General features: G+C 35.6%; 1 protein-coding gene across 1 annotated transcript in view; it reads left to right on the top strand.

Moving 5' to 3' along the window:
* Dok6 (docking protein 6) overlaps positions 1 to 24,024 on the top strand; it is a 456,129-nt gene that overhangs the window by 288,463 nt on the left and 143,642 nt on the right. Inside the window, exon 5 of the mRNA XM_021150966.2 lies at positions 3,259 to 3,448. Within this exon, the coding sequence (XP_021006625.1) occupies positions 3,259 to 3,448 (190 nt within the window). The remainder of the gene's footprint in view (positions 1 to 3,258; positions 3,449 to 24,024) is intronic.

The following is a 24,024-nucleotide window of genomic DNA, read 5'->3' as shown; positions in this document are numbered from 1 at the left end:
TTGCTTATCAAGGGCATTTCTTAAATTTTGTAGAAGGTAGTAATGAACATCTACAATTACCATATGCAGAGTCTGACCAGTACTGTGGTGTTTTTATATGCACAATGAATTGTTTTGCAGTGCTTCAGTTATTAGGGAGTCACACTGATTGTACATTAAATATTTCAGGTCACAAAGTGAGTCAGTATTTCTTTTTCTTTTTATTATTTATTTATTTATTTATTTGTTTATTTATTTTACACTCCAGACTTTATTCCACTCCTGGTCCACCCTCTGACTGTTTCCCATCCCATACCTCCTCCCCAACCCCCACCTGACCTCTAAACTCCCTGGGGCCCCCAGTCTCTTGAGGGTTAGGTGCATCTTCTCTGACTGAACCCAGGTCCTGCAGTCCTCTGCTATATATGTGGTGGGGATCTCATATCAGATGGTGTATGCTGCCTGGTTGGTGGTCCAGTGTTTTGAGAAATCTTGGGGGGTCCAGGGTACTTGAGATTGCTGGTCCTCCTACAGGGTTGCCCTCCTCCTCAGCTTCTTCTAGCCGTTCCCTAATTTCACCACAGAGGCCAGCTGCTTCTGCACATTGGTAGGGTGCAAATGTCTGCATCTGACTCTTTCAGCTGCTTGTTGGGTCTTCAGGGTAGACATGATTTCTTTTTTTGTTTTTGTTTTTCCAATTTTTTATATTTTTCTTATTTATATTTCAAATGTTATCCCCTTTCTTGGTTTCCCCTTCGAAACCCCCTATCCTCTCTCTCCACTCTTCACCTGCTCATCAACACACCCATGCTTGCTTCCTGGCCCTGGCATTCCCCTATACTGGGGCATAGGGCCTTCACAGGACCAAGGGCTTCTCCTCCCATTGATAACCGACTAGGCCATCCTCCATTACATATGCAATTGGAGCCATGAGTTCCACCATGTGTACTCTTTCGTTGGTGGTCTAGTCCCTGGGAGCTCTGGGGGTACTGGTTAGTTCCTATTGTTTTTTCTTCTATGGAGCTGCAAACCCCTTCAGCTCCTTGGGTCCTTTCTCTAGCTCCTTCAGTGGGGATCCTGTGCTCAGTCCAATGGATGGCCGTGAGCATCCACTTTTGTATTTCTCAGGCACTGGAAGAGCCTCTTAGGAGACAGCTATATCAGGTTCTATCAGCAAGTACTTGTTGGCATCCACAAAACTGTCCGACTTTGGTGATTGTATACGAGATGGATCCCCAAGTGGGGCAGTCATTCAATGGTCATTCCTTCAATCTCTGCTCCACACTTTGTCTCTGTAACTCCTTCTACGGGTACTTTGATCCCCCTTCTAAAAAGGATCGAAAAATTCATACTTTGGTCTTCCTTCTTCATGAGTTTCATGTGGTTTGTGAATTCTATCTTGGCTATTCCAAGCTTCTGGGGTAATACCCACTTATCAGTGAGTGCATATCATGTGTGATCTTTAGTGATTGGGTTACCTCACTCAGGATATTATCCTCCAGATCCATTTGCCTAAGAATTTCATAAATCTATTGTTTTTAATAGCTGAGTATAAATTGTATAAATGTACCACATTTTCTGTATACATTCCTCTGTTGAGAGACATCTGGATTCTTTCCAGCTTCTGGCTATTATAGATAAGGCTGCTATGAACAAAGTGGAGCATGTGTTCTTATTACATGTTAGAGCATCTTCTGGGTATATGCCCATGAGTAGTATTGATAGGTGCTCAGGTATTACTATGTCCAATTTTCTGAGGAACCGCCAAACTGATTTCTAGAGTGGTTGTAGCAGTTTGCAATCCCATCATCAATGGAGAAGTGTTCCTCTTTCTCCACATCCTCGCCAGCATCTGCTGTCTGGATTTAAAACTAACTCAAACAAATCAATGGCCTTCCTCTACACAAAAGATAAATAGGCTAAGAAATTAGAGAAACAACATACTTCACAATAGTCACAAATAATATAAAATACCTTGGTGTGACTCTAACCAAGGAAGTGAAAGATCTGTATGATAAGAACTTCAAGTCTCTGAAGAAAGAAATCCAAAAAGGTCTCAGACGATGGAAAGATCTCCCATGCTCATGGATTGGCAGGATTGATATAGTAAAAATGGCCATCTTGCTGAAAGCAATCTACAGATTCAATGCAATCCCCATCAAATTCCAACTGAATTCTTCACAAAGTTAGAAAGGGCAATTTGCAAATTCATCTGGAATAACAAAAAAACCTAGAATAGTTAAAACTATTCTCAACACTAAAAGAACTTCTGGTGGAATCACCATGCCTGACCTAAAGCTGTACTACAGAGCAATTGTGATAAAAAACTGCATGGTACTGGTATAGCGACAGACAAGTAGACCAATGGAATAGAATTGAAGACCCAGGAATGAACCCATACACCTATGGTCACTTGATCTTTGACATGGGAGCTATAATCATCCTGTGGAAAAATGACATTTTCAATAAATGGTGCTGGTTCAACTGGCAGTTATCATGTAGAAGAATGCAAATTGATAAATTCTTATCTCTTTGTACAAAGCTCAAGTCCAAGTGAGTCAAGGACCTCCACATAAAACCAGATACACTGAAATTTAAAGAGGAGAAAGTGGGGAAGATCCTCAAGTATATGGGCACAGAAGAAATTTTCTGAACACAACACAAATGGCTTGTGCTGTAAGATCAAGAATCAACAAATTGGACCTCATAAAATTTCAAAGTTTCTGTAAGGCAAAGGACACTGTCAATAAGACAAAATGCAACCAATGGATTAGGAAAATATCTTTACCAATCCTAAGTCCAATAGGCGACTAATATCCAATATATACAAAGGACTCAATAAGTTAGACTCAAGAGAAACAAATAACCATATTAAAAATGGGATACAGAGCTAAACAAAGAATTCTCAACTGAGGAATACTGAATGACTGAGAAGCACCTAAAAAGATGTTCAACATCCTTAGTCATCAGGGAAATACAAATCAAAGCAACCCTGAGATTCCACCTCACACCAGTCAAAATTGCTAAGATCAAAAATTCAGTCATGATTTCGTAAAGAAATTATTTTTTTATAAATATTGTGTTTATGATAATTGTGTGAAGAAGCAAAATAAACACTTTTGGAAAGAGACTGTACTTAGTGTTTACCCTGTTGCAATTTAATCATTTTAAAATCCTTACTATAGAGCATGTATAGTGTTTTGCAATGTACATCAATGGTACCGAGGACTGTGAGAACATTTCATTTGATTTTTCTCCATACTTTTTGTTTCTTTGTAGAACGATTCAATGTTTATCTTATGCCTACACCCAACCTGGATATTTATGGTGAATGCACAATGCAGATCACTCATGAGAATATCTATCTCTGGGATATCCACAATGCGAAGGTCAAGCTAGTGATGTGGCCTCTTAGCTCGCTGAGGAGATATGGTCGGGATTCCACTTGGTTCACCTTCGAGTCAGGAAGGTAAGATCTAATTCATGACAAAAGTACAACAGGCATGTAACAGTGCCCTGTGAAGGAAATTCTGGCTGCCATTGCCAGGTATAATTATTAAATTATGAAAGGTCAAAGTTAACAAATACAAATCTCTTGGGTTTCTTATTAATGACTTTAAAAATTTTGTAATTACATTGCATGTTAATTACTCCAGTCAATGTAATTCAAGTTTCATACATGTATATTAAGCTATTTTAATAATGTAAGATATTAAAGTACTTTAATATTAATTTTGGCCTTTTTCATGCAGTAATATTCCTTCACAATTAAGTAAGTGTCATTACTTGCATTATTTTTGTGAGTTTATTATAAAGCAAATGATATTAAAATGCTGTTTTACAATCATTCATGTTTTACATTTTAGGTTTCAGATGAATTACACAACTTATTCATCCCAATATATGCTGGTAGCATTAGTGATTAAGTTAAATTTACAAAATGGAATACTACTCAGCTATTTTTTTAAAAAAGTTAAGATTCTAAATGACTGATGAAAATTTGACATAGCAACAGTTGTCATTAAAAAAAAAAAGGTTGACTTTTTTATCATAGTATATGGCTGATGCTCATAAAAGCCCAAAATGAATGGATTGTTCACGATTACAATTCATATACATGGAATTATACATATTACAACAAAATTAAACATTTTAATCCCAAACCTCTTCAGGAAAATATAAATCTAATCTGAGACTTAAATTTAGGGACTATTTTCCACATCAGGGCTTGAACTCAAAGTCTAATGGATATGTGATTGCCCTAGCCAGTGAGCTATTCCTTTCACTTTGGTTTAAGATTTCTATGTAACAAAATGTTGCTTTAATGCATCAGTCTTACCAGGTAAGAATTGATTTAGTATACTGATCAAATGAATTCATAGTCTTAAACAAAAATTATGACTGAAGATCTAATATATGTGAAACAACAACTTTGATTCATAACTTTCTCCTTATCAAATGTTTGAGTATTCAGGTGTAGTTGGCTGGGCTCTAACAATATTCATCCTGGGCAGGTCATATGTTTCTTAAAATTTAAGAGCAAAAATCCCTAAGTCAAAGTAATTTTCCTAGAATGAAGTTATTTTACAAGGAAATATTACACTTTACCATGTTGATTTCTCTGACGAATCATAAATCTTGTATTTACTTAGTAACTCTGAGTTCATTCACCTGTGTTCCTCTCCGCCTAGAAATTCAGGGTATAATAATGATCACAAACGTCATAACAATTAAAAAAACAACAACACAAAGAAGGTTTTTTAGAGTTTTACACTGCTTTGAAATTACAATACTGTATAGATGATAGTATTTTTAGTCACCCATCTAAAATAAATATTGTTTGGTTTCTTGGTGTTTAATTTCTTGAGTTCTTTATATAATTTGGATATCAACCCTCTGTCATATGTAGGGTTAGTGAAGATCCTTTCCCATTCTGTAGCTGTTTTGTTCTATTGATGGTGTGCTTTACCTTACAGAAGCTTTTCAGTTTCATGAGGTCCCATTTATTAGCTGTTGATCTTAGTATCTGAGCTGTTGGTACTCTGTATAGGAAGTTATCTCCTATACTAATGCATTCCAGGCTATTTTTAACTTTCTCTTCTATGAAATTTCATTAATCTGGTTTTATCTTAAGGCTTTTGATCTACTTGGGCTTGAGTTTTGTGCAGGATGATAAATATAGATCTATATGCATTTTTCTACATGCAGGCATTCAGTTATTCAAACCTTTGGTTGAATATGCTTTTCTTTTCATTTTTTTCCATTATATGGTTTTGGATTATTTGTCAAAAATCAAGTGTCCATACGTGTGTGAATTTATTTCTGTGTCTTTGATTTAATTCCATTGATCAACCTGTCTGTTTTTATGCCAATACCATGTGGTTTTTATTACTATTTCTCTGTAATACAGCTTGATATCAGAGGTGGTAATACCTCCAGAAGTTCTTTAATTGAACTGCCTTGTCTAACCTCAATAGAAGATGTTCATAACCCTTCGGGAACTAGATATACCAAAGTGGGTTCATATCCATGGGAGGCCTTCCTTTCTCTGAGGAGAAAGGGAGATGGGGAGAAAAGAAAGGCTAAATGGGGGATAGAAGAGAAGCAGAGCAGGAGGGACTGAGAGGAGAAGAAGGAAGAGAAACTATGATTGGGATGTGTGGGGCCATGAAAGACAGCCTGTTTTGGTTGAAAGAGGCTTGCTCCGGAGACCCAGTAGAAAACAAAACAAGGGACGGAACAGTGAGCCACTTTCCCAGAAACAGATGCCTGACACTACAGAACCCCCAACTCCATATTTCTATGTTATCAGTCACTCAGACAAAGCCCCAAGCTCCTGGCATCTGGCTAGACAGCACCCCCACAATTACCTGACAATAGCCAGGTATGCTCCTCCCCACAGTTACTTGGCAACAGCAAGGTAGAACAGCCCACTATATAAGGAGCTGCTTGGCCCCTCCTCTCTCTCCTTAGGCTCTCACCTTTCTTACTCTGATCTCTAGCTCTAGGTTTTCCCCCTTTCCCCTTCTCTCCACTTGGCCATGGTTGCCATCTCTCTTTTACTTTCTCTCTTTCTCTCTGTCTTTCTACAATAAAGCTCTAAAACCATAGACTGTCCCTGTTTATCAAGGCCTGCTGTGTTTGAACAATGGGATAGGCTTTCCCCTAAAAAGCAGAGCTGGAAGGCTTTCCTGCACTCCAGCTACAGATTGGACCAAGGACTCTAACCCACATGGGAACCAGCCATCGCCCTCTCTCTCCCTACCCTCTCCTCCCTTCTGCCCTAGGGATGACTGAGCCATCCCAAAGCCCCCATTTTGTTCTCCGCTCTTCTGCAGTGTCCAGCTGCATCTGGTATGCCCAAGACTGAGAACCTGTTATCCCTGGCCTTTGTGAGGCGTAGAGACCTCAAACTGCCCCTTGTCTACCCTCCATGGGCCGGGGTTCTGTGGTTTCTCACTCACCTGGGCCTCCTGGAAAGCTAGCAGCAGTCCTCTGGCGTCCGTCCGCCCAGAGCACCAGAATTCTGGTGGAACATGGGTTTTCTCCCACTCCCTTTATTCCCCCATGTCTGCTGCCCTACAGTGATGTAAAGTTAATTAATTAATTAAAAATAAACAATAAAATAAATATTGTGTACTATGGGAGATAAATTAATAAAATGCTTAACAAACAAACATAAAAATCTGATTTCAATTCCAGAACACACATAATAAAAACAAAACACACAGACAAAAATCATATAAAACATAAATAAACAAAAAACATTGTCCATCATGATCTGTGCCTAGAATCCAAGTACTAATGTGGCAAGGGCAGAGAGATACCTAGGAATCAGTGGTTACCACATTTAACCTAATTGGTAGAGATGGCCAGTGAAAGACTCTGTCTCAAAGGAGATCAGTGATTTGAAAATGATACCCAAAGTTCCCCACTGGCATCTGCACACAACCCCCTACTCCCACAGAGATGGGAGAGGGAGACAGTAACATTTGAACTTGAATGCAAAGGAACATAAACACATATGCACACATGCTTAAAGACTATTTTTGCAAAACAGAATGGTTCATACCTGCAATCTCACCACTAGAGAGGCAATTGAGTCTCTGAACTCCAGGTCAATTTAGTGTAGATAGTGAGCCAGAGGCCAGAAAGAGTTATACCATGAGACTTTCTTAAAAAAAAAAAAAAAAAAAAAAAAAAAAAAAAAAAAAAAAGGAATATTTCCTGGAACTATTGGATTAGTCTTCTTCTTCTTCTTCTTCTTCTTCTTCTTCTTCTTCTTCTTCTTCTTCTTCTTCTTCTTCTTCTTCTTCTTCTTCTTCTTCTTCTATCGCTATCTTCCTACTGCATGTCCTTCTGTGTAATTCTTGGTCCTACCTTTAATATGCTCAACCTTTAAAGTAAACATCCATAGACCCAAACCAATCTATGTTCTTTGTAGCATGTGTTAAACTTCTATGACTTTGATTGCTATTTTAATAGTATTTAAATGCATGAAGACACATTAACACATTAGAATAGAATAGGTTCATACTCTCCAAATATTCATTGTGTTATAGGCTTATCAGTTGTGTTTTGGATGGTTGCCATAATAACATAGTAAAAATGAATATTAAAATACTGAAAAATCATGTGATATCCATGCATTGAGAAACCTGAACTCAACTTGAACTTTCATCTACAGATGGCTCTGTGTCCTCCCAAAATTATGTTGAAGCCCTCACCCCCAAGGTAATCATGTTTGTAGAGCCTTTGGGGATTAGAGAGAGTTGCATTTTGATTATTCCTTCCTTTCTCACTCATTTAGCCTGGGCCATTTGTCCATGCCAGTGCTGGGTTTTCTTCTTTATATTAGGGGGCTTGTGTTCTCAGAAGCTGAGTGAGTCAATGGTCATAAACATGCTGAAAACAGCATGTATTGACATAAAACTGACATAGGCGAAATCATTTTTTTTAAAAAACTCTTCCTGAGAAAGCTTATAGTTTGCTTGTGTCTGATTTCTTAGGAACTTTCTAGCTCATCTTGAAGAATTCTTATCAACAAAATGTTAAATTCTACTAGGTTACATTCTTGGTCTAAGCCACAATAAATGTGGGTAGAAACAAACCAACCACAACACTTGGGAGAACATCTGCCTTTAAAAGCCGGACAGATAGATCTGAATGTTCTAGAAATAGAACCCAGAGTTTCCTATGTAGGCTCATCGTGAGAATGTGACTGATGCAAAAGGACTTTGAGAATAAATCAAAGGGAAATACTTAATGGCTGCCCTAATTATAACAGATGCTCAGAGCATAACTTTGGGTGAGTAGTTTCTCTGCCATTCAAGACCCAGTGAGATGTATAAAAATTGCTTGATATAAGATGTACATTTCTTTGAGATGAGGTTTTTGATGTGATAGTATTGTCTATGGTGAAATCAGACTATAAAGCAATGAAAATGTGTTTAAATAAAATCAATGTATAAAGACAAATGAAGTAATTTCACACCACATTATAAAAGATGTGGCTATAACTGCACAACCTCAAGTCAGAAACCTGACTCAACGTTAACTTGCACCTACAGATCGCACTGTGCCTTCCCAAAATTGTTTTGAAGCTCTCACCCCTAAAGTAATCATGTTTGTAGAGCCCTTTGGAAATATTTAGGTTAAGATAAGATCGTAAACATAGAGCAATCATTATAATATCATCTTCATTTAGATACAGGAGCTAGAAAGATAGCTCAGGAGTTAAGAGCACTTTCTGATTTTCCAGGAGATCTGAGTTCAATCTCCTGGATACATGTCAGATGACTCACAGCCTACTGTATCTACAGCTATATGGGGATATGACACCTCTGGGCTCTATTATGTCATATAAACATACAGAGGGATACAACTAAAAATAAGTCTTAAATATTAAAAATAAAGAAGAGACTGAAGAGACTCCAGAGACCTTGATTACCTTAATCTCCCTTGTCATCTAAAGACAACAAGAAGGTATCCATTTCATGCCAAGTAAAAACATATACTACTTGCATATTGATCTTGAGCCTTCAGATCTCTGAGATCATAAATTTCTTCTGCTTAATCCACTTCCAGCCTAGGGGTAGAGAGCACCATGACTTGATAAGAATGGAGAAAGCATGCATTCATTTTCCCTGCTCTCAATTAGCTATTTTAATTTCCTGCTGCCTTAATTTCCCTACTGTGATTGCATATAACCTTGAGTTTTGAACTAAAATAACTTTCTATTCCCTCCCTAAGATGCTCTTTTTGAGGGGTATTTATTACTGCAACAAAAATTAAACTAGGTCAATAAGCATTGACAAAAGTGCATAGTTTAAAATTATCAACTCGCTGGGCGGTGGTGGCACATGCCTTTAATCCCAGCACTCTGAAGGCAGAGGCAGGCGGATTTCTGAGTTTGAGGCCAGCCTGGTCTACAGAGTGAGTTCCAGGGCAGCCAGGGCTACACAGAGAAACCCTGTCTCGAACCCCCCACCCCCGAAGAAAAAATTATGAACTCACAGAAGAAACATAAAGGCAATCCTAACTTAGCCATAAAAATTACCATGAGGTTTTTTAAAATACTAAAATAAAACAAATAAGAAATACATTGATTAATTTTGTGTCATCAAAGCTAAAATGTTATGTTCTTCTGAAGACATCCTAGACAAAAAGAAAAGACAAGCCAGGGCCAGAGTTAAAAAAAAAAAAAAAACTCAGCATATCTTTACTGGAAAATTATATGCATTTAAAATATCTAAACAGTTTTTACAACCCTAAATTAAAAGACTAATAGTCCATTAATAAATGGGTTAAAAGTGTCAGTTTGTAACAGAAGCTATACTGATACTCTTTAAAACATATGCAGAAAATATGATCAACAAAATTGGAAAACAGGAATGATAAACTAAAACAAAGCTCCACTGCATTCAATCTTACAAAAAAAAAGCCAAACAAAAAACAAAAAACCACCAGTTTGTCAAGCAGAGACATACAATTCTTATTCTCTTGGTAATGTGTGTGAACTGGAATATGATTTACAGTTCTTTGACAGCTTTTGTGTACACCATATGATAGAGAAATTTTATTTCTACAAATTTATTTTTAAAAAGATATTCTTTTTGTTTGTTTGTTTGTTTGTTTTTTGTTTTTCGAGACAGGGTTTCTCTGTATAGCCCTGGCTGTCCTGGAACTCACTTTGTAGACCAGGCTGGCCTCAAGCTCAGAAATCCGCCTGCCTCTGCCTCCCGAGTGCTGGGATTAAAGGCATGCGCCACCACGCCCGGCCAAAAAGATATTCTTATCTAGATGCTCATAGTTGCTTTCTGTATAATAGTCAAAATGAAATTTACAGCAAGTTGACTGGATACACAAATCATAGTAGTGTTATTTAATATACCATCTCTTTCTACAACTCTTCAAAGTTTAAGCCAATGAATATTATTCTAAGCAACACATATGAGTATGTTTTTACAAAATTTTATTAATCAAACTAATTTATATGTACAGAAAGACAGAACGTTTGGCGTATATGGATAATACACTGTTCACATGTACAAAGAAAATTTTCATCTGATTGGAATATATTGTATCCTGAAATGCTAAAAGTTTTCACTATTAAAAATTCTGACTTGATGTGGTGGATTAATTAATTGGTTCTCTTTATTCATTTCATGTCATATGCATGTCTTAAAACATCATATGGTGCACACATTTTTATTTTTTACTAATATCCTTTATACAAAATGATTGGCTTAAGAAAGCTTATTTAAAAATGCATAGCATATTTTGCTCATACTCACCCTACATTACTCTGTCTAGTCTCCCTCTTCTCTACCTTTCACTAATCCTCCTCCTTTTCCCACATGGTTTACTTTGTATTGTAATAATTTAAAAATATTTGTCTACATATAAATAAATATATGATATTTGTATTTTTCAGTCCAGTTTATTTCACTTAACACAATGATTTCCAGTTCTACTTTTTTTTTTTACAAATGGTGTAATTGTATTCTTCTTTATGATAGACTATACCTCCAATATATGTTTGTGTGTATATAGTTATATGTATATATGCTGTTTTCTTAATTTTTCTGCTCATTAGCATCTATGCTGTTTGAAAAACTTGGCAATAACTAATACAGCAAAATACAGGTTTGTAGGTGTCTATGGTACCCTGACTTATATTCCTTTAGATATAGTCCCTGGAGTAGTATAGCTGGATCCTCTGGTAGTTCTAGTTTTAGTTTTCTAAAAAAATCTTCACACTAATTCCACACTATTTCCATTAATTACCTTTTAATTCACAGTAGGGATAATTTTTCCACATTTTTGATATTTTTGTTGCTTCTTTCCTTGATAATTTTCATTGTGATGGGTGAAATAAATTTTGATTTTTCTATGATTAATGCTGCACCTTTTATTTATTTATTTTATCACTTAGAATTATTTTGAAAATTGTTATTTCAATTCATTTGCCCTCTTATAAAAATATTGAGTGGTCTAGTTTGCTTTCCTTTGATCTGGTAAAACACTAACAAAAACCAATTGATGAGAGCAAAATGTTTATTTCAGCTTATAATTCCATGGCATAGTATAACATTGGTGGAAGCTAAGACATTAACTCAAGCAGGAATATGGGAGTGGGACCTGAAACAGAAACTCAAGAGAAACAATTCTTTAAAGACTTTTCTCTGCTACATTTCTTATACAAACCAGGCTTGCCTGTCAACAGCTCTGTGTTAGTTCTCCCTAATCAATCAGCAATCAAGAAAATGCCCAATTCCCATAAGCCAATCTAATGAAGGCAATTTCTCCACTGAGATTCCCTCTCCCCAGATATGTCCAGATATGTATCAAGCTGACAAGGCTTGGCTATACCTGAAAAGAAGGCATTCCACCCTTTGTCAACTCTATCATACAAACATATCATTATAAGCTGTAACCTTCTCATTTCTTTTTTTAAAAAATAATCTATTTGATATTTTTATTTAGCTGATTATTGTATCTAATTAAAACATTCTTTTTCTTATATTTTTTTATAATTTTTATTAGATATTTTCTTTATTTGCATTTCTAATGTTATCACATTTCCTGGTTTTTCCTCCAAAAACCCCATCCCATTCCCCATACCCCTTACTTCTTATTCTCAGAGTTCTCATGTTAATATTACAATTGAAAACAGCCCATTTTTAAAAGTCACACAGTCTTTAAATTTTTTAATATTTATAAATTCAAAACATTTCTAAGACTGCAGTCTTTTTTTACTGTTGCTCTTGTAAAATAATAAAAAAATGAACTACGTGCTTTCCTTTTTCAAGAGGAAAAGAAAAGTACATAAAAATGATCACACATAAACAAAATCAAAGACTGACAGTAAAATTTAATGTCTAATATTTGGCAAAAATTAGATCTTCTAGATACCAAAGAGTTTAGGCAGCTCAATGTCTCTGGCTATCTATATCACATGTAGATTTTCAGATAAGCTTAAGCCAGCTACATTTCACATCTGCCACACTGTTCTTAACAGCTATCCCATAGTCTGGGTATCTCCAATATCTAGGGGTCTCTCCTGAAGCTTCTTTTTTACCAGTGACTTCTACTGGCCTTTCACAGTGCCAAGCCTCAACTGCTCTCTATTACCCTTTCAAAGAGAATAACATATAGAAGACTCTGACACACTAGTAATGTTGTCTTCCAGCTTCACCTTTGTTGTAAATTATAAAATTGTTAACTAAATATTGCATATTTGCATACAATTATATGCAAACTACATCACAAACTTCCTGTGAAAAACTATGAAGAAAGGAAGTAGGAGGAGGTTATTGCTTCCATTTTATATCCTTTCCTACTGTTTGAATACTTGGCAATGAGCTTTTGAAATAAAATACCTTATCTGAAAAGAATGCAGCTAAAGAATAGAGAAAAATCTTGTGTTATTCTATAAAATAGGTATCATAAGGCAATAGATCTGGCCAGATCTCCAGTCATACAAATATTTATCACTCATTTTGCTTATTATGATATTTAGAATACTTAGAATCAAGATTTTTAATGACTGTATGGTATCTGAATATAAAGCTATGCCCATTATTAATTTCACATAAGATATTTATAAAAATAACTTTAATAAATAATATCTCCAAAACCATTTATGGAAAAAAATTGCAAATTCAGATTACATTCTTAACAGGGGCTTTAAAAAGAAGAACAGGGTTAAAGCATGGGAAATTTGTAAATGTTTTTACAATATAGCAAATTGTTTTCAAAGAAAGAAATATCTATTGATATACCTGCGAACAGTACAAAGACAGAGTGACCTTCTTGCACCCACAAATACATGTATTAACATGGTGATTCAAGGACTTTCTTTTATGATAGAACCTTTTGACATCTCATTTTCTTTATTTCTCTTTTTTCCTTTACTTGTCTTTGATGTTGGATATTTGTCTTTTTGTACATAGTTACTTTCTATTTTCTCTTTCAAGTTTGAGATGTTGAGCATAGCTTTGTATGTCTATTTAGTTAAAGAGAAACAAGGCTGGCAGGCTTGGTCCATGTTTAATTAACAGGAAAAGAGTTGGGACATTGTATTCCCTAGGAGATGAGACTGGGGGTTTTCTAGGGAGCAGATATGTGTGTGGATCCAACCAGTCATCACAGAAAGCCTAAGACAGAAAACTAGCTTCCGACCAGGTGAAGCTCAAGAATAAGGAAGATCAAAGTGTGGATGCTTCAGTCCTTCTTAGAAGGGGTAACAAAATACCCATGGCAGGAAGTATGGAGAGAAAGTGTAGAGCAGAGACTGAAAGAAAGGCCACCCAGAGACTGCCACACATGGGGCTCTATCCCATATACAGACACCAAAACAGGACACTATTGTAGATGCCAAGAAGTGCTTCCTGACAGGATCCTGATACAGCTGTCTCCTGAGAGGCTCTTTCAGAGCCTGGCAAATACAGAGGAGGATGCTCACAGACAACCACTGGACTGAGCATGGGGTCTCCAGTGAAGGAGTTAGAGAAAGAACTGAAGGAGCTGAAGGGGTTTGCAACCCATAGGAAGAACAACAATATCAACCAACCAGACCGCCTCCCCCTGCCCCCCAGAGCTCCCCAGAACTAAACCACCAACAAAAGAGTACACATGGAGGGTTCCAGGGCTCCAGTCAAATATGTAGCAGAGGATGGCCTTGTCAGACATCAATGGCAGGAGAGGCCCTTGGTCCTGGGAACACTCCATGTCCCAGTGTAGGGGAATGCCAGGGCAGGAAGGTGGGAGTGAGTAGGCAGTTGGGTGAGTACCCTCATAGAATCAGGGGGAGGGAAGATGAAATAGGGGCTTTCTGGAGGGGAAACCAGGAAAGGGAATAACATTTGAAATGTAAATAAATAAAATATCCAGTAAAAATAATTGGAAAAAAAAAAGTTTGGTAGCCCATTGCATGCTGTGTATTGTTTTGTATAGTATGAGCACACACATGCATGTGTGTATGTATGTGTGTCTGTGTGTAATAAAATTGCATAAGTCAAAGTACTCTTCTCACAGACATCCTTTTTAAAACATACTAATTGATATTATTGTGCCACTAAGTCATGAAAATCAACAATCAGCATGGTATTCTAATGTTGATTCTGGTGGGATAGCTTAGCTCATTCAGCTTTCTGGTTATAACCAGACATCCTGAGCTTCAGGGTACATATGCCCTGGTGAAGACTGCTGAAGGGAAACAAAGATAGAAAACTGTTTCCTTGGCAAGGCACAGCATTTGAGAGTTGTGTTCATTCATATTCTCACATCAGCTTGGAACAATAGCTTTTTCACCAAGATTGTAACTTTGTATTTTAAGAGCAAACGAACCAACCAATTTTCCATGCAAGCTTGTTTTTCAAAAATATCGCAAATTTAAAAGACCTGCAGAGTAAGTCACAGGCCTCTTGATTATGCTCAATTTTTTTCCTGTGAAAGACAACATTACTTTGCAAACTGCTGATTCGGCAATTTCACTTCACATAGCTGCATAAATATGGAAAGCAAAAATCCAAATGAGTGGCATGCCTGAATGACAAATTTGAAGCAAACCTAAACCATATTTTATAAAATTATTGCTCAAAATATACTCTCTAATATTAAATACAATATTTAATACAATAAAATTGGTGTTTCAAATAGATGTCTCACTAATTTTAATAATATGATCTGCATTGAGAAGCCTGGAGAAAATTTACTTCCTAAGTTTTAACAATTAAAAATGAGAAAAAAAGAAGAAATACTGCAGTGTTGAGTCTATGAAGAGGTAGTTATGAAAACAAATACTGTATGTATATAATTAACAATCACATTATTCCATAGATAGAATTATCTTATCTCTAAACTTTTTTATATTAGGGGTGTAAAGAGAGAAAGCCTGTCTTTGCTAATCAACTTCCAAGTAAAGTAGTTCAAGAAAAATTAAAACAAAAAGCATTTAAACATTGTGTGAGATAATGAAAGAAGTATAATATTTGGATATATAATGTGGGTTTTATTGTTTATAATTCATTGTACATATTGAGGTCCCAACTATCTCAAAGTCTTCAAGTTCCAGTATTTTGAACATTTCAAATTTGGTTGTATGAGCATTTGGAAAATATAAATTTTAAATTACCTGAATTTTCTGCTCCAACTTTTCTAAACAAACCCATAATCATCCCCACCCTTGCTTGTTATTTCTCCCAAAATCAAATTTTCCAAAGAGTATTAATGTGATTCCTGTCTTTATAAAGAAAAAGGGGGTGGTCTGAATTATGGGTACCTGTCCTATAAATATTGTACTCTTTGATACATTTTGTATCCAGCAAAGGATGTTCATGATAGATATTTTAGACAGTAATAAGTGTGAGTATATGTTCCAGTTAACCTGAGGACAGTTTAACTTTGTGAATGTAACATCAGCTATGTGATTGTCATCCCTGACTGGAAGAATCAATAACAATTCAGCTAAGACAGCTCTAATAGTATAAAATAATGCAAGCCCAGCTTCAGAAACGACAATGTGTAAAACTATGTGCATCTATTCAATGGAGAGACTACCCAGTATGTTATCTTATTCTTTGTGTAGGCATGAGTAGCGACCATATACTATGTGGGAGGATCAGACCAGAATTTCAGATGTCTCCCTATTGATTTTTTTATCCCCATGAGTCTAGAAATCACTTGTTTGACTTAATGACTATTAGCAAAGTTTAGGAACTTTCTGAAGGAAAATTAAAAAGCCTAAAAGGAAGAACAAAACTGTCACTGTGATCCCCATAGACCAATTACTGAAAAGCAATTCACACTAAAGCATGTGTGGGTTCAATAAAAATGTATTGAACTTTAGAGTTAATGGAGCAAAATTAAGATCAGAGACTTCATTTTGTGATAAGAATGGTTTCCTAAGGCATTTAATTAATGCTTTATCCTATGGGGAAAAAAACTAGTTCTATTATAATAGCAAGAGATTTACCAAATTAGATACTCTAAAAACAAAAAATCAATGTTTCTAAATGGCTTTGTCTAATATTCTTCTATGTTATGATTTTCTTTCACATCACATCCCTTCCTAATTCTGTGTCCTATATACTATGTGATTAACCCAACTAGATGGCATGATTTGTTTTTGTGAAATAAAACCCTTGACTTATTTCCTGAACTGTTGCTACTCATTCAGTAGGTACCATGATAAAAGCTAGAGAAGAAAAGATGAGAAGCACACAGAGTGGCATTACGTACTTCAAGAAGCAGTAGAGATGAGTGTATGAGTAGCTACAATATAATGTCAAAATAACAATAAGAAAAATTCCATGAGGTTTATATATCAGTAAAAAAGAAAGGTTAAATTATTCAGTGTGGTTAAAAATCATGATAATTCTAACATAATCAATGACTAAACACAGTAAATGTGTCTCTCAATTATATTAATGTGATACATGCCTGAAAAGATTGCCAGAACATATTGGTTAAAGAGCTGTGGCTGTTAGAATCATGAAGTTCAAACAGATCAGACCATCTCAGCTGACAGAGCAAGGTAAGAGGAGAGGAAACATAGTAGGTGTTATGGACTAAATTGTGTGTCTCTACAATTCGTATGTAAAAACATTGTCTTCAGTATCATCACAATGGGGATGAAGCCATTACAACATAAATTAAGTTACATACAGTCATAATCCAGTAGGACTCATGATTATCTATATACAAAGAAGGGGAAGAAAGAGATCCCTCTCCTTCTTTACCTCTATGGAGGATGCAGAAGAAAATCCAGGTGAAACAAAAAAAAAATTCACAATCCACCAGCAAAGAAAAGACTTTAATAGGAACCCAACCACACTGGCTACTGATTTCAGACTACTATAGGACTATGTGAAAATTAATTCCTATTGTCTATGACCCATATTCTTTGGCCCTTTGCTATAGCAGCCTGAGATAACTAATATAAATCATTTAAATATTCTAGCACACAGCTAATAAATGTGACTTCTATTCAGTTCACTATCTGGAATCTAACTCACCCAACTTCATCTAACTGTGATGGAGTAAAGAAATATGGGCAGTGTGTAGAACACCTGGTAGCCATCAATGCCTCTGCCACAGCCATATCTCTGATATTTTTTTAAATCAACTTTCCATGCTATCTTCATGTCAATTTCTCCATAAAAGAAAGAATCTCTCAAAAGTTCACGCTTCCAGATTGTATGTCAGAGATTAGTCTATAGGAAATTTGTAATGCAGGCACCAACAGCTCAAGAAATCAGAAGAATGATTCTAGATGAATGATCTAATAGGATCATTTTCTGTCTCTATCTAGCATACAAAATGAGCACTAGTTTAAGAGAGAAAAGAAGCCTTCACTGGAAATACTCCCTTAAGGAATAATAAACTAAAAGTCACTGCTGAAAAGATGTTCAGTGGACACCCCAAGAGTCTGACCCTGAGCTCTAAAAAAGATCCATGACCTCTTTCTGTCTTTGGCAGAAATTTGCTCAGCCTCCCTTAACTTCCATTCTGCCCTATCTCATTTGATAGGATTAATATTCATCACCCTCCTTGACTATGTCTAACATGGATATTGGAAAAAGGTGCTTCTCAGGTGTGGCAGGTTTCTGAGCCACTTGCATCCTGAGTATTTGTGCTGGAAGTCTAAGGCACATCAGATAATAAATAAGTCCTAAAGAAGTATGAGGTGATCAAGAAAGATTGCAGACTCTTTCATATTACCTTCAGTTGAAGAGTGAAACCAAAACTCTAACCAAAGGAAATATTTTGGGCCCATAAAAATTTGGGGCAAAATGATTTTCAACAACAATAGTAACTGTATAAAAGACAATGTAGAGAGAGTCAAACACTTAAGTGTACGCTGGAAATAAAGTTTGCATTGGATGTGGAGGCTATAAAGCATTCCAGACAGAGGTTATTTCTTATGCAATCATGGTGACACTTTAGGAAATTATGCCTACTGAAATGAATCACTACTGATATGCCTTACAGAAGGCTGCTCACAACTGAACTGAAAGCAGCCATCATGCAAATGATTTCCACTTCTCTCTTCTATAAAAAACTAGTTTCTAAATGTCACCATGCTCAATATATGTGAACACTGCTAAATAGAATTTGTCAATAAGTGGTTAGTCTATTATAAGTTTAAAAAAATAGCAAAGTTGATCAACATTTTGGTTTACTTCTCCCAACAAAACTTTGCTAGAATATCATCCAGTGATTTGTGTATTTTAAGGAAAGTGGGTTTTTTTCTGTTTTTTTTTTTTGTTGTTGTTGTTTTTGTTTTGTTTTTAGAAATAATACTCACAGGAAAAAAAAAAGAAAGAAAGAATACATCTGCTATGACTGTTTGTTCTTCCCACCAATACCACCATCTTTGTTCCTTGACAATCAGGGTTCTTCAGCACAGGCCCAGTTAACATATTCATTGTTCCATCTAATTAAGAGATGATGGTGGACACAATATCCACAGCTGATAGTGACCTTCAACCCCTTATAAACCAATAGTCTAACACTATTACAAAGATTTCAGCTATTCTCTTTGTCACTTTAAAAAATATCTCTTTTACCTTTAACACTATAATACAATTACATCATTTCCCCCCTCCTTTTTGTGCCTCGACACCCCCCCCCAAACATGCCCCTTTTCTGTTCAGTCATGGCCATTTTTTATTTTTTGTTAATATATACACACAAACACACACACACACACACACACACATATATATACATACATATGTGTGTATAATATTATATATATACAAATATATTCTTAAATACATAAATACACCCTGCTCAATCTGTATAATGTTACTTTTGTGCATGATTTCAGGGCTGAACATTTGGTATTAGATAATCAGTTGGTATGTTCTTTGCTGGGGAAGAATATTTCCCGTTCTCATTATTCTTTAGTTGTCTGAGTTCTTTGTATAGGATTGAGGCCTCCTGGGGTCAATAGCTTATCTATTGATATCATTTATATTCAACTCTTGTTTAGGCATTATGTGTCAGTGGCACTTAATGGATGTAGCTTCCAACATTCCTAGTAGACTCAATGTTACAGTAAACTCAATTGTTCTCTGCCTCTTAACTATATTTTACCCTCTTTCACAATGATCCCTGAGCCTGAAATGCAAGGATGTTTTGTAGATATATGATATTTGACTAGGATTCACAATTCTGCGTATTGATTGGTTTGGTTGTAGATTTCTATACTGGTCTTGATCTGTTGAAAAGAGACATATCCTTGATGAATGGTTAGTACTATACTTCTCTGTGTATATTATGAGTGATATTCAGAATGCAGTTTGAAAACATGCTGGTTTAATAAAGTGGTGGTTGCAGTTTTTTGTTTTTGTTTTTTCCAAGATCCAGGACTTCACTCACCCTGGGTAGTTGAGTGGGTTTCTGGTTCTAGTATGATTTCCCTCTTGTTGAGCAGTTCTTAAATCCAATGAGGAAACTAAGATAAAAAATAGACCTTTCACAGGGAAAATCATACCAACTGGTTATCTAATACCAAATGGTCATCCCTGAAAACATATACACACAAGTGACATTATTTAGACAGATCAGGTTGATTTATGAATTTAGGAATGTGTGTGTAAATATGTACATGTATAATACACATTCTTTCTCAGTTTTTATTAGTCAAGGTTTATGTACAGGGCTATCAACATTGTGAACTAACTAATCATATAACTAATCATAGTTATATGATTATATATACACACAGTTATATATATATATATACACTCACAGTTATATATATATAAACTCACAGTTTTATATATATATATATATATATATATATATATATATATGCCATGAAATTGAAAGGAATCAAATAGGGTTATATGGAAAGGCTTAAAGGGAGGAAAGGGAGGGGAAATTATGTAATTATATTATAATCTCCCAATAATTACGATTTAAAATGAGCTGGGATTTTTTTAAATTTAAAGAGAGAATGGCTTGGAGGTAGAGTGCTGGAGCACTCACAAAAAATGAAGAGCTCGGTTTGTGCATGGATGTGCTACTTTGCTGGGTGATTTGGTTTGTCTTATTGTTGCTTTTCATGTTTTGTTGTTGTTGTTGTTGTTGCTGCTGCTGCTGCTGCTGCTATGATTGAGAATAAGGAGCAATAGCAGCAGAGATAACATAAGAAAGGGCAGATTAAACTCAGAACCAAGTGGCTTTTAGGTCATGACAAAAGAACTCAGATTTTATCTTATAGCCAGCAGGGAGTTTTTCCTAAAGGCAAGGAAATAAACACAGATTTAAATTTCAGATAATATCTGTCTGGTGACTTTGTGGTGGATATCTTAATATGGGTCTTTTAGGTAGGTTAATAATTTCAAATAAATGCCATGCCCAGGTCAATGTTCTCACAGCAATCACAATTTTTTTTAAGGAGAAAAACAAACCAGACAACTCAGGAAACCTGTGTATCTGTCTGTTACTTATACTCTGTGTGAACTCGCTTTACCCCATTAACCTTTCTGGGGCTTGATTTTCTCATCCATAAGAACTTGAGAAATATATATTTGATTTTTCACCTTGTATGCTGATGTGAGGTGCAAATAATGGGCTCTGAAACAAGTTTTTGAAAGCTACTATGAGTGTCACAAATAGATCTAATTAGATCCAGCAGATGCATATTCACATACGCATCATAGTAAAGTGGGGTGGTATAAAAAAAAAAAAAGAAAAGAAAAGAAAAGAAAAAAGAATCAGTCCTCTTTAGACATGCTTCTGAAACAGATAAAAAAAGATTTGTTCTCTGTGGAATGTTCTTAGCGATCCACACCTCATTTCGGATTACTTATGTCAGGCAAACTTACAATACATGGCAGAGCTCTAGAGAATTCCACTTCCACTAAACATTTGAGCTATGAAGATCATTTCTTAACTCCCACATTTCCTTCTCTGTGCCTGTACCATCAGTCTTTGATTTCTCATGTCTCTGAGTTAGTCTTATCTAAAGCCAAAAACAAAGATCTGTGGGAATGTTTTGGATTCTCCAGACCTCTAACTGACTTTTATGTGCTTCTTGATCAATATTATTATTAGTAAAGTTGATATTTAGCAATAATTCTTAATATTGTGGCCACTTTTGCCTCGCTCAATATTTGTCATTATGTTAGGTAGGAAGTTGACAAAATAAGTTTTGAAGAGAAATTATGTCTCTTTTATGTTCCTTTTAAATAAGTAATTCCTAGAAGTAAATTGTTTAGGAAGAATATATTCAAATAGTAAATAAATTCCTGATGCAGGCATGTTGATAAACAGCAATGTATTCCAGCAGTTTAATTAAAAGATGGGAGATTTTGCAGACTAAGTCACCTCATCACAAAATATTTTTAAATGTTTTATATAATAAATATTTTATTTTCATAGTGACACTTAAAGTGCAATAAATGTATTCATCTATATATAAACTTAGATCAACCAGACTACATCTTCATTGAAGCACAGAATTTATCTAAAAGCATATAAATTAAGAAGACTTGATGCAAAGTGTGTCTGTGTGAATTGTATTAGATGTAACTTATCGTATTTCTTTTTATTGCTATTATTTTAATAAGTATTGTATATGAACCTAGGAGAAGTCTCTAAAATGCAAACCATTTTATGACTAAATATGGTAGTCTTTCATCGTACAGTTCTCATATCTTGTCATGGAATGGCATTGTTTATACTAGACTAGAGTGAAAGATCTACAGGATATGAGCCTATGTTGACATTTCCTATGAATATTTTTACTCCTTTGTGGATCAGTTTCTTCATCTTAATTGAAATTTCCTCACAGGCTATGCAATTGTTTGTAGAAAGAGATGAGTGATACATACCAAAGAAGTTATCACAGTGCCAGACTAAGGACAGCACAGAGTGAGAGATACATATCACTGAAACCTCGTCATGTCTCTTGTGCTTTAAAGACATATATGAGATTGAAAGAGACCAATTCTTTCATTTTAGAGGAGAAATTATAGTCAGGTTTGGTAGACATGCACCTGCATGTAAAACTAAGGAGCATACACCTGGTCGTTTTTCAAGCTGAAGGAGTATAATTCCTTTCCCTACCATGTTCTGCATTATACAATTGTCCATCAGCTGCACTGTATACCACGGTCCTGAAGGGAATGAGAAACACACAATTAGTAGTGATATTTTGGATAAATGAGTTCCTCCAACCTTACGGACCTTAAAATAAGGACTGTCTAAAATTACATTTCAGCAACTCATGCTCCATTACTCTGCAATGGTATTATACTTAAATTAAGTCGAATCAGGTTCTAAATTGGTCTTATTGGCATGAAAAGTCCCCATTGACCTTCAATTTGCTTTACTCTTACCACTCTGAACCCACTTGATGATGTTGGAGGCTACTCTGTCTGCACTTATTATATTACCATTAAGAAAAGTGGTAGGAATTGGTCAATTCAAAACAAATCTAGAAAACAAATCACCAGTAATCCTTCTGGAATTAGTAAGTTACTTATAAATAGAAAGCGTAATCAAAAGAAAAAGAAATGTCTTAGCTCCACCAGCTCAGACTGAGTATTGCTTATACTCTAATGGGTACATTTCTAGTTTCTCCAAGTGTAGCAGGCAGGCTAAAACAGTAAATCCTGACATGTTACCTCTGCACCTCATGAAAGAACATTCTTTTCTAATTCTTATTCTATAAAATACCCCTTAGCACACTGCATTCTGTAAAGCTGGCTATAGAACAGCTAACTACAACAGTTTAGGTGAGGACAGCATAAAATGAGAACTGTGGGATAATTTAAAATTCTAACACTGTAAATTATAAACAACAAACTAAATGTGTTGCAATGACATTCTAAGTGTTCGTAATTCTTTGACATTGTGGGGTTGGTGAGGACTTTTACTGGAAGAGCTGTGTCTTACTGTATGGATGTAAATTCTGCTTGTTCAGCATCATGGCTATCCTGTTACTTTTACTCGGTTCTGCCTTAAAATGTCCCTTTCTCACCGTTAGGATCCTAAGTGCCACATTCAGAGTATTATCAGACTGTCTCCACTTGTCCAGAATTTCCTTGGATGACAACTCTGCAGAAAGGGAAAAACTGCTTTCCTATGGTTAACGATAGCCAGGAATTGGCTTTTTTTTCTGATAATTTTATTTTTGCCCCAGAAGGTTGTTTAGAATTTTATTCCTTTTGTTAAGAACAATTTCTGAATTCATTCCAACTTCTAAATAGGCACACAGGAAACACAGCTACTCAGCCTACTCTAGTGCCTTGTGAAAGCTGATTTAACTTTTGTCCCCAAATTTTTATATTTTCAAAGCATCTCATATGATTTTGTGTCTGACTCTCTGCCCAATGTGTATTTAGTTTGATCAGTTCTTGTACAGTTTACTCTCTCCTGAATAGCTGAACGTACTGCAACTGCTTAACCTTTCTCCAATCAAGAATCTTGCATTTATTTTATTTTCTTTAAAAAAAGAAAATATATTTTTTGATTATGTGTGTGCATATACAACTGTCTGGGGGCATGTTCTCATGTGAG

This window comes from Mus caroli, unplaced genomic scaffold (assembly GCF_978045245.1).
Source record: "Mus caroli unplaced genomic scaffold, Mus_caroli_1 scaffold_19, whole genome shotgun sequence".
NCBI classification, from domain to species: domain Eukaryota; kingdom Metazoa; phylum Chordata; class Mammalia; order Rodentia; family Muridae; genus Mus; species Mus caroli.
This window is presented reverse-complemented; position numbering and strand designations above follow the sequence as displayed.